Source organism: Tursiops truncatus, chromosome 21 (genome assembly GCF_011762595.2).
Source record: "Tursiops truncatus isolate mTurTru1 chromosome 21, mTurTru1.mat.Y, whole genome shotgun sequence".
In the NCBI taxonomy this organism is placed as follows: domain Eukaryota; kingdom Metazoa; phylum Chordata; class Mammalia; order Artiodactyla; family Delphinidae; genus Tursiops; species Tursiops truncatus.
The window spans coordinates 12,029,031-12,047,113 of NC_047054.1; the positions used below are offsets into that span (position 1 = coordinate 12,029,031).

Consider the following 18,083-nt stretch of genomic DNA (forward strand, 5'->3'; position numbering starts at 1 on the left):
TTTGGTCTCAGGGTAGAAGATAAAAGTGGTTTACCATCTTAGAAAGAAATGCCAGTTTCAGAAGCGAAGGGAAAACGCATTTTAGAAAATCGAAAGCATAGTGAATGGGTTACTGTGTAACAGGAAATCCTACCAAATCATCTGAGGGCACCGCTGATCCCTTCTGGCTTAGTTTCAGGTGAGTGGTTTTCAACTCCAGGTGTAGACGGTGTGGCGGCGTTTCTGCCACTGCATAGTGGCCGGAAGCCAGGGCCCAGGCGGCCCAGTTTAGCAGACACCCTCCGAGCGGGAGAGAAAATCCAGCAAACCAGCCGATAAAGAGGGCCTCCCCAAACTCCCACCTGGGCACAATCTCAGGGATGGTCTCATCCCAGAACTCCTGGACTGTCCTGTGGGCGACCCAAGAGACAGGAACAAGGGCTGTGACGCCTGCTGTCCAGAACAGAATTCCTCCCAGGATTAACAGCTGCTTCTTGACATCCTGCTGTCTCTCTCCAGTTCTCAAGCAGTCCAGGCCAAACCCCGAGACCAGCAGGCCCAGGAATCCCAGGCCGTTTGAGAGGAACATTAAAATCCTGGAGATCCTGAGCTCAGCGGGCAAAGCCAGGATAGAATTGCATCCGCACTTCCTCTTGGGTGACGCAGGTCTGCCAGAGTCCCATGGTCAAGTTTTCCATTTCATTTAAGTCCAGGTTGAGATTTTTCCATGTGGCAGGTAGTTTGTAAGACAGGATAAAACCCATCCCAGCAAACATAGTGAAATTCCCGCTAATTGTGCCGCAGCTCTAAATACTAAAGCCATTATAAAATCCTGTGACCTTAGCCAGACCAACCCCTGCCTTTCAGTGGCTGTGAAAAGAAGTGTGACACTTGCGTTATCACTTGCAGAGCTCAGAACTATTTTTTCATTGAGTATATAGGAGGATTCTTGCCAGAGTTGCTATCGTTCAATTCTATGTTGAATAGTTTTCAGAAAAGGATAGGGAAATAATTCTGCAAACCAGTAATGACAAGGTGTGGCCAAGATCACGTTCACGTCCTATAGGCTGCATTTTGTAGTAGGCAGTTTGTCCCCGAAATAACATTAAGTAGTAATAATCCTCTCATTGTTAAAGTATAAATGGCTTTCACGTGTTCCCAACCTTTCTGTCGAGTCAAAGAATTAAGAAGTCTCCGTGCAAGATGTTTAATTGACAGTTTGGTTCAACTCCTGCTACTATATATCTTACTAGTTGCACCTATCAGATTTTCATCTGTTAAGAGGTCTCATTTCAATACGCATACTGTGGTTATAACTGAGTGTTATCATTTTTAAAAACAGGTTCAAGAAAAGTATTTCTTAACCAAATAAATCAATCTCAGAAATCTCTTCTGTAGACCTTAAATCAGACTTTTCTTTTCTTTTTTTAATCTCTTAGGCTACGTATACCCAATAACATATGAAACAATTCTGAACTAAATATCGAGTCTGTTTACTTCCACGCCTTCCTGACAGCTTCACACACAGGGACATAAATGCTTGCTATATTTTTGTTTCTTTGCTTAAATATGCTTTCTATGCCGTGGAAAAATTAAGCAGTAGGACTGCGTAGGTTAGAATCAACGCCTCTGTTGGTTCATCCCCATGCGTGTAACTTTTAACTGAACAAAGGAAAATTTTTATTAGGGCAGATGAGCTGGATATTAAGCAAAATATTTTTGGAACTGTTTATCTTTTTAAAGTACGAAGCTTTTGAGGGAAGAGACGAGAAGAGATTGGCCAGTATTTTAAGTCTGAGAGTATCACAGTGTACTGAAACCCTTTAGCCTCATAAAGTCCTGCCGCACAGGCTTCCTAGCAATTTCCTGAACACAAACCACCTCTGTTCAAGAAAGACCAAATCATGGTTGTGGAAAGAGCACTTTGGATAGGCTGAGCATGTGGTTTTGCTAGTGCAGGATGCTTAAAGGATTTCAGATTGTTAGGTTTTTTTCTTTAGGAGACAGGAACTAATTATCAATTTCAGCTACCAACAAAACCAAAAAAATATTTCTAGTATCAAATGAACACAGTAAAGCTAATTAGTGCTCTCTTGGACAACCACCACCAAATTTTGATCTAAATACCGAGATGAATGAAAGTTTGTTTTGTTCATTCCTATGTAATGCTTACCACAATCATTTTCTTTTAGATATAAGATTTGCCTCTTTCTTACTTCTCCAGGTTTTGGGGGGATGGGGTATCTAGGATAGAAAAGTCATGATTTAATGTATTTAGTGAGAAAATGTTAGCATCACAAACATAGTTACATAACAAAGAACCCTTTTTCATGTAGACCGTCACAGTTGATATAGGGAGATACACCTCTCTGGTCTCATCAAAGTCTTACACTGAAGGATTGGCAGTTCCATTCTCCAGGTATGAACACTGAGTTTGCATTTCTGCCACTGCATAGTGGCCGGAAGCCAGGGGAATCTGGGTCCCGCAGGCGGCCCAGTTTAGCAGACACCCTCCGAGCAGGAGAGAAAATCCAGCAAACCAGCCGATAAAGAGGGCCTCCCCAAACTCCCACCTGGGCACAATCTCGGGGATGGTCTCATCCCAGAACTCCTGGACTGTCCTGTGGGCGACCCAAGAGACAGGAACAAGGGCTGTGACGCCTGCTGTCCAGAACAGAATTCCTCCCAGGATTAACAGCTGCTTCTTGACATCCTGCTGTCTCTCTCCAATTCTCAAGCAGTCCAGGCCAAACCCCGAGACCAGCAGGCCCAGGAATCCCAGGCCGTTTGAGAGGAACATTAAAATCCTGGAGATCCTGAGCTCAGCGGGCAAAGCCAGGAAAGAATCAAAGTCCTTGCATTGCATCCCCACTTCCTCTTGGGTGACGCAGGTCTGCCAGAGTCCCACAGTCCAGTTTTCCATTTCATTTAAGTCCAGGTTGAGGTTTTTCCAATGTGGCAAAAAAGTTGTAATAATGGATAAAACCCATCCCAGCAGAGATAGCAAAATTCCAACGAATTGCATTGCTACTCTAAAGACTAAAGCCATCGCAACAAATCTTAGGACCCTTGCCACCTCTATAGGAGCTGCTGTCTTGTGGTGGACAGTAGTGTGACAATCTTGGTTCGATGCTGCCTGGGGAATATAAGTTTTGGTCGTTAACTCTTTGGGCACTCTGAAATGCGTTTTTGTTCTTCTTGAATATAATGTTTCATGTAAAGGACGAAGGACTCTGTTAAAACTATGAGTTAGGCTTTCTGATAAGGATTTGATCTGTTACCTTCCAATTTGCTTGGTAAAATTATATCCCCAATGCCTGATGATTATATAAGTCTAAGGATGAACAAAGAGCGCTCTATGACCCCTCACCCTAAAATACAACAGAAATCTTTGTGCTTCAATATGGATTAATTAGATTTTAAGTGGTGATAAAAGGCCAGCTCTTTCTACAACAGGACCTCATTGTAATAGCTGAATCTGAGATGTCAGAGATGCAAAACAAGACCTTGTAAAGAAAGGTAGACTGTTTCCCTATAATCTTTATCATTCTCAGGCTTCCTTAACCTACACAAGAACCTGGCCCAGGTTCTTGACTGTCACAGGGACTCAGTTGGGACTTGGCAGAAGACTTTCCCTCAGATTCCTTTGCAGAGTAGAGGCTGGTTCACTGGGTGAAGTAAAATGACGAGGCTGAGGCTGTGCCCATAGGTACTGAGGGGAGAGGGGGTACCTCAGGAAGCTCTGGATTTCATTCTGAGATTTTCTCCATCCTTGTTAAGGACTTGGGGTAAAACGTAATTTCTTAGTGTCCAGGAGGTGGTGTTTTTTGTTTTTGTTTTTGTTTGTTTTTGCCTAGAGCTGAGCTGTCTTCACTGTCATTTAAGCCACAAAGACAAAGCAGCACCAGGCAGGACAACTCCTGCCAATTCCAAGACAAAATAGCCACCATGGGGCTGACCTTCGAGGCGTCATCTTGTTTGTGTGTGTTTTTTTTAATAAATTTATTTATTTATTTATTTTTGGCTGCATTGGGTCTTCGTTGCTGTGCTGGGCTTTCTCTAGTTGCGGCAAGCGGAGGCTACTCTTAGCTGCGGTGTGCAGACTTCTCACTGCAGTGGCTTCCCTTGCTGCGGAGCACGGGCTCTAGGTGCGCGGGCTTCAGTAGTGGTGGCTCACAGGCTCAGCAGTTGTGGCTCACGGACTCTAGAGCACAGGCTCAGCAGTTGTGGTGCATGGGCTTAGTTGCTCTGCGGCATGTGGGATCTTCCCAGACCAGGGCTTGAACCCGTGTCCCCTGCATTGGCAGGCGGATTCTTAACCACTGCGCCACCAGGGGAGTCCTTTGTTTGTGTTTTTGATTGAAGCCACACCTGAGTGCATGCTTCTGCTGAACAGGACCCTCTCTGCAGGGCCTCACAGGCCAGGAGGAGAGACCACGCCCCCCATTCCCAGGGCTGCCCCTGCCCCCAGGGCCACCACGCTCCTGTCCCCACAGCCAGAGGCAGGACCTGATGCGCCCGCCTGGAGCGGGAAGGACATGCAGCTTCCTAAAGTGGAGCCACTGCCCTGGACGATTCTAATCTGTGAGCCAGCTGCCCATCACATTTCTAGTCCAGGATTGGAGAAGGTCATTTACAACCTCAACAGGGGATCAGAGAGACAGCACCCCAATCCCGACACACCAAAGTGAGCACAGGAGTCGGGTTAGATGTCCCTTCTTCAGCATTCTCCAGCATCATACATGAAACACGAAGATGAATTCTTTCTCAGCTTTGACAAATGTTCAGAATCCCTTCGGACTGATGGCTGTCCTCAGTGTACTGAAGTGAGCTGCTCCGGTTTGCACAAAGGCACAAAGGTCCAGAAAGGGCGAGAGACTTGCCTGGGGCCTCGTCCCAGGAGGCGGGATATGGGTGACCTCGAACTTCCCTTCCAGGGGGCAGTCAAGTTAATGAAGCCCTCAAGAACAATCGTTACCAATTACGGAGAGATGCGTCTTCATATCGCATTGAAGCTGAACAAAAGATGGAATGGGACGGGCTGCTCTGTGAGGCAGGGCGCTCTCCATCTCCGAGGTGTTAACAAGGTGATTCTCACCTGGGCTACAGGGAGGAAATTCCTCTGCGGTGGGGAATGGACCCGGATAACCTCCAGCTCATTTATTCTTGCAGCATGTAAAACAAACAAATAAACAAACAAATAGGGGCTTCCTTGGTGGTGCAGTGATTGAGAATCTGCTTGCCAATGCAGGGGACACAGGTTCGAGCCCTGGTCTGGGAGGATCCCACATGCCACGGAGCAACTGGGCCCGTGAGCCACAACTACTGAGCCTGCGCGTCTGGGACCTGTGCTCCGCAACAAGAGAGGCCGCGACAGTGAGAGGCCCGTGCACCGCGATGAAGAGTGGCCCCCGCTCGCTGCAACTAGAGAAAACCCTCGCACAAAAATGAAGACCCAACACAGCCAAAAATAAATAAATTAATTAATTAATTAAAAAAATAATAAATAAAATATTTGAGGACCTCCTCTGGGCCAGGCAGTAAGTGCTGAAGACACCACCAAGACCAGTCTGGATACAGGCGCTGCCCCTGCCTCTGGGGGCTCATATTCCAGTGGGAGAGGCCATCGGGAAATAAGTAAATCTGATCATTCAAAGAAATAAAAAGGGTGGAGTGTGAGGATTGCAGGCAGAGGAGACCCTAGTGCAGCCGCCCTGAGACTGAAAGCACAAAGGCCACCCTCCCCTGACCTGGGGCTCCCGTCTCCACGTCTCAGTTCGTGGATTAGCCGCTTAGACCCCGGTGTTTCCAGAGGGGGATGGGAGTGAAATTCAGCCAGGAAACAAATACTACCAGCACGTCGTTCAGCGCGTGGAGGTCTGCATTCTCTCTGTCTCAGGAACGTTATGCTTAAAAAGACAGAAAACAAAGACAAACAAAAACAAAACCCCACACAACTCATAAACAGAACGTGAGAGGCCAGCGGAGTATGTACATTCTTAACAAACAGAAGTTGAGAGTTACCAACCAGCCCAGTGTGCCCAAAGCCACGCATCGCGGGAAACCTCTCCGTCCAGGGCAAGGGTTGATGAACGTCCCCAGATGAACCATCCCGCAGTGTAGTTGCTCAGACCAACGAGCGTGTACGTGGAGTTTGCTCAGGAATCTGCAGTCAGTGGGGAAAGTGTGTCTCTGCCCCTAGCAGTGTCAGCTGAGGCTGAGTCTCCTTTTAGGACCCAGGCTCCGAGGTCACAGAGCATCACTTCACAGAAGAGGCAGATCAGGGAGAGGGAAAATAACACCAAGGTTCTGGAAGAGCTTGTGAGACGGAAGTACTTTTGTGGCCATTTCTGGAAGACAGATCTATCATGAAAAGTAAACCAGATGGACCTGTTAACGAACCGTTGAGCAAATCTAGATTCCAGGAGATGCATGGCAAGCACTGTATAGAAAAGCCAGCCTTTCCTTCTCTCCTTGGCTTTTTGCTTTCATGCTCAAGATTAAGTTTGTGGTCACAACCAAACTACCTGGGCTGTGGAGACCTTGACACATTTTACACAAACTCTTGCCTCTGCCACCCTGTGCCGGTTCACACGCCGCCGTCCTGCCCTTTCTGCTGGTCCAGGGCTGACAGAAGGAGGGCCCAGGCTGGCTCACTGATTCAGCCTCACCTGTCTGCATCTTTGACCGCATGAGAGCCAGGGGTGCAAAGATCTGTCCTCAAGCGAGACTGGCCCGATAAAAGGAGACTGCGTAAAATATTCTCTTGGACGTGGCACTAAGGGAGAGTGGCTATTGCGGGAGAGGAGAGCAGATTTTGTTTTTAATATCAGAGCACAGTTGGTTAACAATGCTCTGTTAATTTCAGGTGTACAGCACAGTGATTCAGTTAGACATATACGCACTCTTTTTCAAATTCTTTTCCCATTTAGGTTATTACAGAGTACTGAGCAGAGTTCCCTGTGCTATACAGTAGGTCAAAGTTGTCTTGAAAGGAAGGGTCGCTCCTGGAAGCTGGTGGGGGGGAAACTGAACAGCTGTTAGCCGGGGAGAGCGAGGGAGCCTCCGGGAACGAGGCTGCGTTGCAGGGCACGGCTACGTAATGCCAGATCATCTGGATTTTAGGACATAGATCATCAAGAGCCTCTGAAGGATTATAAGCAGGGATTTGACAGGGTCGTTTTTGCATCTTGGAAACCCGACTGGTGGCTCCAGTGATGAGCTCCTTTGTATCATCTAAGATACAGAAGCCACATGGATGAGGCCACCCGAAGCCAGACAGTAGCCTGGCTGCTGCTGGAAGTGCTGGTGGCCCCTGGGCAGAGTCTCCTCGGTGCTGTGTCTTCAGACTGGTGCGGGCGGCCCTGCTGCTTGGGAAGGGGCACAGGAAGAGGGGCTGAAGGAGGCAATGGGGCGGGGAACTAGATGTCCTCTGAGAGCGTGAGTCTAAAGTCAGTGGAGAAACACGAATCCCATGTTGTCAAAATCACCCTTAAAAAATTCCCTGGAGATCCGAGCACACCTCCTAGCGTCCAGCACGCCGGCCTCTCCAGCGATGGGCCAGGTCCCCCCACCCGGTCCTGGGTCAAGCGCAAGACGAAGCAGTTGGCTTGGTCTGGGATCTTCTAGGATAAACACCCACTGAACCTTAAGACACTTAGAATCAGCACTGCTGTGAGGGACGAGGGCCCTGGGACAGCTAATCAGAGAAAGAGCAAACGTCCCGACCTCCCCAAGGAGCGTGAACCTAACAGGGTTGGATCTACCTTTCTCCTGACAAGGGCTTCAGGCAAGGGGGTTCCTCCCACCACACACAGGTTTTTTGATTAAAAGGAAACCTATAGTTTACTTTGTGTTTCTTACTATTCCTTGTCCTGCTAAATAGTAATCCTCACAACCAACACCGTGAGCTCACTAATCAGAACAAAACACCCGGTAGCCTTCGCAACCCCCAGAGCACGCCTTGTATCTACTAGGTTCTCAACAAGCATGTGTCTAAAAGATGGATGAGGTGCCTCCTTGTAGCTGATAGGGAACGTTTGTCTGTAACACCAGCACTGGAAACGCCGCTTCCCTGGCCAGCCACCTGTCCTCATGGCGACAGGCCATGCTGGCGCTTGAGCAGAACCAAGGGCTCTCAAAGATGTGAACTTGATCAACCACCTATAGTGGGATGGGAAATGTTGCCATAACATCATGAGTTGGCCATTCCCAGAGGATATCGGGATGGACATAGTCTAGGTTTCGGGAAAAGATGAGAAGGCTGGAGGCGAACCAAGATGATCACAGGGTGCTAAAGAGGGATGCTAGTTCTTTTTCTCATTTTCATTATATTTTCTAAATTTTCTACAAACCAGGTAGGATTCTCATAAGAAGAAAAAAATGATAAAAGAAAAAAGGGTAACCTGCTGAACTAAGTTTTTAATGTTTCGTCAAATCATAATAAATAGGTAGCAATGATCAAGTGCCTTCTACTTACCAGGCACTGTTCTGAGGACTTTAACATATATTATCTCAATTAATCCTCACAGTCACCCAGTAGGGCAAGACCCTATCGGCAGCGCCGTTTCACAGGTGACAGAACTAAAGCACAGGGAGGCAAGTGACCTGCCCAGGATCTCAAAGTCCTTTTTAGTGCTTTGGATGAAGGTGCCTCAATTCTCTCCCAAGAGCACAGAGATCATAGGCCACTGGGTCCCCTGCGTCTACACTTAGCAGTGTTGTTCCAAGAAGAGCTTCTGTCTAAATCAGAACAACCTCAGGGGATTATTCCAGCTTGACTTGTGGGTTCCACCCCCAGTGGTGTGCTCGTAAATGTTTATCAGCTCTTCTCAGGTGGTGGAGCCCTGGTTTATAGACATTGCCAATTGCCAGTATGTAAATACTCTCGTCAGGCTACCAATGTGAATCACTGAATGTGGAGTTAGGAAGAGACGTACCATAACCCACCATTATACAGTATTCTTACCATAGAGATACATTGATGTAAATTACCTCAAGAGCATAGATAATAATAAGGAATAAGATAATCAGGAAGTGATGTTTTGAGTACTAATACTTTGTTTTTAATATAACTTAATTCTAAGTTTATATCGTATAATTCAATTTTAATGATAGCTATGTTTAACAACCGACTCCCCAGATTCCTGAAAAATTAACCCTCAGCTCTAGTGAGACAGCTCCAGCTCATCACTGAGACCAGCCCAGACTTTGCAAATCAGGGTCTCTCAAAGGAGCTGGGGGGAAGGATTCTAGAGGTTAACAACTCCTGCAGGAATTCACAAACACGCTGAGGATTACCACGGGGGAGCCAGACCCCTTGACGTTGCTGCCAGCTCAAGTCTGAGACCCACCAGAAGCCTGGGCTGACCCCACGCCCACCGCTGAAGCTCACCCTCAGGGCTGCGGGGAAGGCGGAAGCGCGGCTGGGCTGGTCTGGGTTTCGCCAGCCCTTTCTATTCATTCCATCTACCTCTTGATTTTTGCTGTTTTACTCAAAGTGACTTCTCTCAGCTATAGATGTGGTCCCTTAGGCCCTTCTGTTCCCTGAAACACCACCAGCTCTGTGACTCTGAGGCCTCTAGACATTTAAGACATTGGTGGTTAAAATTTAAAAAAATAATGTTTTAAAATTCAGAACACTTATCAATTACTGGGACTGATTTGATTTATAATTGCCAGGCAGTGTATTGAATGGCCCTTGAAACTTTCATCAAAGGGTTTTGGGGAGAAAGAAAAAGAAAGCTCCCATCCTTGCCCACTGGAATAAAAAAAAAAACAAACCACTTTGGTGGACATCACAAGACTGTAAGGAAACATCTATCAACAAGTAGAAACGAATATGCTCTGTGATTATAGCATGCGTGCCCGGGTCTTCACACTTACAGCCAGTGGCTTCCTGCGTCAGACAATCTTGGGGGTGGGGGGGTCAGCACCAGAAAGTTATTCCCACTGGCCTGACACGTTTTGCTCAGGACGTTCTGGGGGTGAACGAACTGAGAGCAGGTGGCAGGAGGGGTTCAGTCCAGCAGAGCAGCTAGGGGGTGTATCCGGGAGGATTATGTGGACCCTTCCCTGGGGGCTGCCCTCCAGGTCCCAGTGCAGAGGGGGGTGTCCGAATGTCCACACCAGGATGCATCGCCCACACGTAAGCACCGGTGTGTGAGGGGCTGCAGGGGCCCTCAGTCAGTTTCAGGTGATGGCATTTAAAAGAAGAAGTAGGGAAACCTTGGAGGAACCAGTGGATTCCCAGCGCCACGTGTGAAAGCCCTTTTCATCGCTGGGTGTGTGTGGGTGGAGTGTTTCTGAAATCCTAGTTATCTGATGTTTCTGTCCTCTTAGGGCCCAGCTGAGATTTTATTCCAAGCCTGAAAAGGACTAATATTTAAAAGATATTGTAAGATCTGAGCTCTGAAGAATGAAGGGGACACTGTGTCATGCAGTGACCGATGGGACTGACGGACACTTTAATATTAAAGTATAATATTATATACTTTATAAAGTTTAATATTAAAGTAGAATATTAATAACCAGTGTTTACTGAGCACTTACTGCTTGCTGGACATTAGGAGAAGGGCTTTATCTGTGTTATCTTGCTTATCCTCGGAAGAACCCTGTGATTAGGCGCCATTATTACTCCATTTAATAGATAAGGAATGTGGGGTTTAAACAAGCCAACTAGCTTGCTCTACGCAGAGGAAGATTTCAGCCCAATGGGGGTTGAAATCTTGAGCTGAGCTTCAGCGGTGGGCGTGGGGTCAGCCCAGGATTCTGATGGGTCTCAGACGTGAGCCGGCAGCAACGTAAATGGGTCTGGTTCCCCCGTTGGTACTCCTCAGCGTGTTTGTAATCAAACACTGAAGTTCGGGTCATAATCATTTTATGCTGTGAAGAGCGACCTTTGGCCGTTGTCACGATCGACTCTCCGTTTTGTCTAGAAGTGTTACCTGCTCACCCGCGGCACCCACTTAGCACAGTGTCGCCCCCTTGGACCAGAGTCGGGCGCTGAGTGCATCCGACAGCAGGGGAGCTGAACCACGGAAGCTGGGGCTGGCTTCGTGGCTGTAAAGTGAGAAACTATATCAGCAAAGGGCCTTTACAGGGAGGAATGTGGGAACTGTCCTAGCCAGGGACTCTGTCCCCACCCACCTTGCAAATAGAAATGAAAAGCCCTCTATCTCAGGATTAACTAGGTTCTTGCTTTGTAAATCCTTCCTAAGTATCAATCTAGGCTCGCAACGCTAGTGGCTAAGTTGATTTCCATTTAACAGATGGGAAAAGCAGTGCAAATCAGCGACAGCTTTGGCACCTCCTCTTGAGCAGGTGAGTGTCAAGAGAGTCCTGGAGTCCGGGGTCAGCCCACACCTCAGACACCGCAGCAGCTTCATTTTATAGGAAGTGAGGCCTGAAGAAACAACACACCTGGTTAGGACCAGCATCAAGACGAAGACCTGGCCTCTAGACTCGGACTCCGGGGATCTTTCTGAAACCCTCCCACACTGCCAGGCTCCGGCAGAAGCCACAGCCCTCACGGGGGCCCTGGCCATCAGGGTATTTGCCCTTTCTCCGGGAGAGAGACCGAATCCCATGCAAACAATAACCGTGCACCTGCCGCGCACTGGAAAGTACTAGGAGCTGGGGGAGGGCCAGAAGCCAGGAGGGTGGCACGCCTTCAGGTCGGGGGGACCGGGCAAAGGCAGGGCCATGTGTGGTGCCCAGGCTGGGACCACAGTAGTCCCTCTTCCCAGATCCCGGCTGGAGGGAGGATGAGGTGGGCAGTGGGGTGACAGGAAGTAACACTGGACAGATAGGCTGGGGTCGCAATCATTCAGCTAGTCCACGAATGTTTATTGAGCAGCTACTACGTGTGAGGCCCTGTGGCAGGCCTTGGGGTTAAGAAGGTGATGAAGAGATGCACAGACCTCGTTGGCCATCCGTCAGGTATGGAGGCAGACAATACAAGAGTGGAAGGGAGAAACCAAATGATGGAGAAGCTGGTGAGATTCACGATGGGTGGTCTCCGTCTCTCTGAGAAAGTAACACGTGAGCCAGGAACTAACCAGTGGGAAAGTCAACCGAACGAAGGCCCGGGTGAACCTTTCCAGGCCGAGGGAACGAGAGCGTGAAGCCTCATGGGAACGCGCTTGGCGTGGTGGCGGAACCAAGCAAAGGGCACGGTGGCAGGAGACCTGCGGGCAAGGTGAGGCGGGGCCAGGGCGGGGGCGGGGCCCCGCGCAGGCCCGAGGTCGGAAGGAGAGGTTGAGGCGGGGGCTCCCGCGCTGGAGGCGATCGGCTCGGCCTGGGGCGGGACTGGCGGGGATGCAGGCATTCAGGTGCATCCCCTGGAAAGGGCACGGGCAGGACCTGCTGAGGACTGGCCTGTGGCGTGGGGAGGAGTCGGCGGTGCAGCTGGGGATCGCGGTTCGAGCCCCTGGGTGGCTGGTGACAACGTGTCCTGAAATGGGACAGACCCAAGGAGACGGCGCGGGAGAGAAGAAGTGAGTCCTTTGGGGTCTTTTCATATCCGAGATCCTGTGAGTCATACGCATAGCGGTGCCGAGCAGGTGGCTGGATAAACGCGTCCGGTGCTCAGAGATCCGAGCCGGAGACCTGTATTGGGAGTCACGGGCCTTCAGAAGCAATTTAAAGGTCTGGACCCGACGACCCATCTGAGCAGCCGGCTGTGCCCCAGGGCGTTCAGAGCCGGCCTGGAGCGCTGGACGACGGCCACTCCAACCCAGAGCCACGCAGGCGCTACCCAGCCCGGAGGGGCCGAGTCCCGGGAGGAGAGAGGGTCCATGGGTGGGGAGTGCACCTTGGGCGTCCCCATCACAGCGCACCTGCCGCTGCCAGGTACCCGGCTCCCCGAACACAAGGCCCTTTGTTCTCTCAACAGCTTGTTTCACTCAGGTTTCCCCAGAGCAGCGTGCTAAGGGGTCTGAAGGAGATTTCTCTCGTAAATCCCCTTGCAAAGGAAATCCTTGTGTCCCAGTGATATTTTTGGTCTTGACCTCTCTTTCCTAAACTCTTTGTTATCTGTTAACACACCTGTTCCTGCTCAGAAGCTGTAGCAGCCCACTTCCCTGGCTCCAAGGGAGGAGGTGGTAGCAACCCCCGGACCCTGTGGTGGGCAGTTCCGTAAGACGATGCTATTTCACCGAGGCAATATGAAGGGCTTTTGAAAATCCCCACCTAATACTCATAAAATGGTCTTATTTCAGAATTATTGCATGAGTTTCCTTCCCCAGCCAAGAGAATGAGATTTCTCCATAAATCAAAGATTTATTTAAAGAAAAGGCAAGAGCTTGGGCTCTGGAATCAGAAAGACCTGGATTCAAACCCTTAACTCTGCTACTTACATTTCTGTAATGGAGACAACTTATTTCGCTTCTCTGAGCCTCAGTCTCCTGATCTGTAAAATGGTGTTAATAGTAGCAGTTCACCAACATTCACAAGGTGACTGAGACAGCTGGGGATAATTATGGAAATTGAAAAGCACATAGGAGGCTCTCAATAAATGGGAGTTACTATTTTTATTTTGTATTTTGTCTTTCAAACCCATGTTCAGAGGATGATGGGGAACCGCATGTCTTCTGCAGCTGGGTTGTTATTGTACAGTGGCCAAGACAGGTGCCCTTTTTCAAAGTCCTTCTACACCTGGAGTCTTCTAAAACTGGGCTTTGTGCCACCTGAAAAGGCTTGGCAGGTGGGTTTGGCTTGGCCATCCTGCCGGTGAAACCCTTTCTTTCTCCTCAGATGCGCATGAATGGTCCTCTCATCAGGTTGCTCCTCTCACACTGCACCGTCCATGGCAGTTTTATGTGACTGTCTCCTTTGCCTTCAGATTAGGAGGATCAGATGCCCCGGTCATCGACTGTGGTTCCTGTGGCCACCAGCCCAGCGGCTCCACCTGTGGCCAAGCCTGGGAGGCTGAATCCAGAGTCAGTGTTTCTTGCCAAGTTTCCCCAGGATCCTGCTTTGGGAGAAGGGCTGTTGATATTATCAGCACAAGATTTCCATCAGCCTTAGCTGGAAGGGAAATCTTATTTCCAAGAGGAGAAGAATTGATTAAAGACATTGTAAATGTGAACTACTTTGCATCTGCCCTGAATTTTTTCATCATCCATCCATCCGTCCACTCATCCATCCACCCATCCATCCATCCACCAACTCGTTCCCTCCTGCACCAGGTGTCTCCCTCCATGTTGCATTCCTATAATAAGCTAAGTTAGTAAAAATGTAATTTTTTCCCATTTGGAAGAGCCCCTTTCTTGGAGTTCATTGACTCCAAGCATTAGAACGCCTGGTCCAGCTTGATTACCTCCTCCTTCCCTGTCCCCTCCAGCCACTATAGATTCTGACGTATTTGTTTGTGTTCATTGCCTTCCTGTCTTCACTAGAATGAGAGCTTCTTGCAGGCCGGAGTCCATCTGTCTTTTCACCTCTGTATCCCCAGAGCCTGTCAGAGGCAAGTCTCTGCGTATATTAGGTGCTCCGTCAATGTTTGTTGAATGAATGAATGAGTCACGCCACCCTAAGGGTTTTAGACTTTAGAAAGGGATTTAGGGGCGGGGGTCAGAGTGGCATGATGAGATTTACCTGCGGATTTCAAACAGAGTGTGAAAAAAAATCCGTGATGTTACCCATGCTGCGCCATCTATTCTGGCCCAGAGGAGGAGCCAGGATGGATGCAGAGTGACTCTGGTGCTTTTGAAGCTTATGTGATGAACTTGCCACTCCTATCATCCATTCATTCAGCCGATGTTTACTGAGAACTGATCAGATGAAAGGCATTGCGGTAGGATCTCTGACTCCTGCAAAGATGGGTAGATATGGTCCCGTTGAGTTTGGAGCATGGCCCACACGCAACATTTCACATTCAAGAACTTACTTGTTACTTGATTGAATACATACATAACCGGTGCTGTGAATGCGCTCTGGGCAGTTGGATGTGGTTCCTCCTTAAAAGACAGTATACAATCTTACAGGGGAGACAAGACATCCACTTAATAACTAACATAGGTAAAGATGGGGCGGGCCATTGGCCAGAGACAGATTAAAGGAGGTGCATCGAGGGGAGAGAGGAGGGCCAGCTAAGGAAAAGGAAGAAGTAGGCTGATGTGGAGAGGTGTCGAGGAGAAAGTGGCATTTGATATTGTATATTAATGCATATATGTGGAATCTAGAAAAATGGTACAGGTGAACCGGTTTGCAGGGCAGAAATAAAGACACAGATGCAGAGAACAAACGTATGGACACCAAGGGGGGAAAGCGGGGGGAGGGTGCGGGTGGTGGTGGGATGAATTGGGAGATTGGGATTGACATGTATACACTGATGTGTATAAAATTGATGACTAATAAGGACCTGCTGTATAAAAAAAAATTAAATTTTTTAAAAAAAGAAAAGAAAAAGAAAGTGGCATTTGAGTTTAGCCCAGGAAGTTGGGCAGGATTTGAATAAAATTCACTTTGAATGGTTTATTCCTTGCCAGTAGAGCCCGATCCCAGGTCGGAGTTCTTTATCTTTCTCCTTGATGTTTCTTTACTAAAGATTCAGCTCCAACCATCAGACGCTGTGAATAAACCTTCCTCATGTGAATTTTATCCCACGTGCCCTCAGCGTTCGATTGGACTGCTAAGGCATCATGACTCCTTCATAATTTGAAAGTTATTTTTATAAAGGTGAAGCTGTCAAGCAGTCCCATGATCCTTATTGTAAGGAAAAGACAAAGATATTTTACTTCACTTATGACGTTCATGCAACCCTTACTTGAATCTTTGGTAACAATGGAGAAAATCATGGTCTTGGGGAAAAAAATACCAAACACCATGCTTCTTGACAAATTTAAAACCTGTCATGGAAAAACAAAACTGCTTTAGGAAATCAAAGTAGAAGCAAATCTTTAACAACCAAGGACTTAATTTATCGTCAAAGAGACACGAGAAACTATGAGATAGAGTGTTAATATGTCATCAATCAAAAGAATCAGAGAAGAATGGACTTTGAATTATAAGGATAGGTACTATAGCAAATGTTTCTTAAACTTGAGGAATTTACAGGGAAATAATTTTTAAGTCCTCTTAGAATTTGCTCATGAATCCCAGTTTGAGAAAACAATGACTTAAATCAAAGTCTTTTTATGAAAATACCAAATGCAAGTTGCCACTGTAAGTTTTCTCTTTATAATCGCTAATTTTGAAAAATTTTCACTAAGGCAAAAATACAAAATGAAAATTTTGCAGATGTTTAGGCATCTGTGATTCTCAGTTTGAGGAACTTTGTATTTCAGAAGATTACAGTTAAAGTAAACAGGATGTCTGGGTGCCTGAGAAAGAGTAGTTGCTGTTGTCTTTACATGATATACTGAAAAAAAATTAAATTGTAATTATAAGTGGCTACAACCTATGATAGAAAATAGTAGAATCCAGGGATCCTATTTTTACTTATTAATTTATAATTTATATCCTACCTAACCTACTTCTCTAAAGAATCTGATGTTGGCAAAGACAATCATAAACTCTGCACAGCAACACAGCTGCAAGAATTTTTCGTTTTACTGATTTATCGCTTTTCCACCAGAGTACGTGCAACTTTAAAATTTTGAAGATTACATGAAAAGCTTGGTTTATGCAACCATCTTTAATATCAAATTCATGCAAAGTAAACTCTTTGCTTGAGCAAAGGCTAATGTGCATCCTGTCTAAATTATTAGATGAAAAGTTACTGTTAACATATTTATCGTCATTGCAACGAGAAAATGGTCATGGTTGGGAAATAATATTCGCTTTCACCAGTGCATTCTGTGTGCTGTGACCTGCTGTTTTGTCTGATTTCCCTGCTGGTTGGATGTTTGGGAGAGTCCTTAAAGGCAATGGCCATATGCTTTCCCTTTCTGGAAGTTTCTTTCTACTCCTGGCACATTGGGCCCTTCAGAGACTGTCTTGCTGTGGCCACTCAAAACAAGGCTCCGACCACTCAGCCTCCTCTTGCCCAGTGATGCCTACGCCCTCTCTTCTCTGCCAATCCGCCCTCGGTATTGTCCTTGTTCTTAGGCCTAGCTTTCAGCACAATTCTCAGCCCTAATTTTTTTTTTTTTTTTTTTTTGGTTTTTGTATTCCTTGCAGTTGCCTCAGATGAGAGTTTCTGTACCCACCCCCAATGCAAGGAACCCCAGCCCTGGTCCCCCAGTGTGTCCAGAACTTTGCAGTGGCTCCTTTATGTCTGTCAAGTAAAGAGAACGAAGCATTGCTAAGGACTCGAGGACCTAAACTGGGTTGTGATACGTGTGCGATATTTTGTGAGGTCTTTGTAGAGCAACATAAAAGAAAAGGAAATCTGCTTCCTCACAACAAAGTTTTGGTTGATAGTTTTTGTTTCTTTTTTATTTTCTGGCCTCATTCCATAAAGGGATTCTGAGGTCACTGAAACAAAGACTACAGTCCAAAAGGTGTTTGGAAGAAATGATTCTAATTTTACTAAGGCTGAGAGATAACTAGAGGACCAGCTGCCTACGAGACCCCAGAGCACTCCCCTTGCTGCCACAGCTGTGGGTCAGAGTCCCCTTCATCTCCAGGTTCTGAGATAAAGAGAACTCAAGGGCTCACTTGCCTCGGATGCCTCACAAGTTTCTGGTCCAGCCCTGGATTGCTGCAAACCATAGGCCCTGGTGGCCACTGTAAGTACCAGGGTTCCAGGCACTGAAGACGGGTCAAACGCATTTCCAGCTGCCATGGTCCAGTGTGATGAGTGTACAGAGGAGAAAAGGGCAGGATGCTCTGGGAGCTCAGAATGGCAGCTCCTGACCCAGAACGGGGAAAAGATGACGTAGAAATGATGACCTATCATTTCAATGTGGAGGAAGCACAGAGCAAAGATGGAGGTAGGCCTCCGGGCAGAGGAAACAGCAGGTCTGGGGCCGGGAGGCAAGAAGCCCCACGGTGTCCCGATGGCTCTCCAGTCGGGGTCATCTTGGGCTGACCCCGAGAATCTCCACAGGCAAGGCCATGCCCTAGAATGAAGCAGCCTCCCATCTAAGGCCACCCAACTAAGTTCTGGGTTCAGTTGTACCTCCATCTGCAGGGACCTCCGGGCTCAGTCACCTGGA

General features: G+C 47.6%; 1 protein-coding gene and 1 pseudogene across 1 annotated transcript; both read right to left on the reverse strand.

Annotated features, from left to right (window-relative positions):
- Positions 1-109: 109 nt before the first annotated feature.
- Positions 110-802, reverse strand: LOC101338716 (claudin-22-like; annotated as a pseudogene).
- Positions 803-2,365: 1,563 nt separating this feature from the next.
- Positions 2,366-3,028, reverse strand: LOC101337537 (putative claudin-24). Its single transcript, XM_004310461.1, has one exon. The coding sequence runs from the start codon at positions 3,026-3,028 to the stop codon at positions 2,366-2,368; it is 663 nt and encodes a 220-aa protein (XP_004310509.1).
- Positions 3,029-18,083: the final 15,055 nt, after the last annotated feature.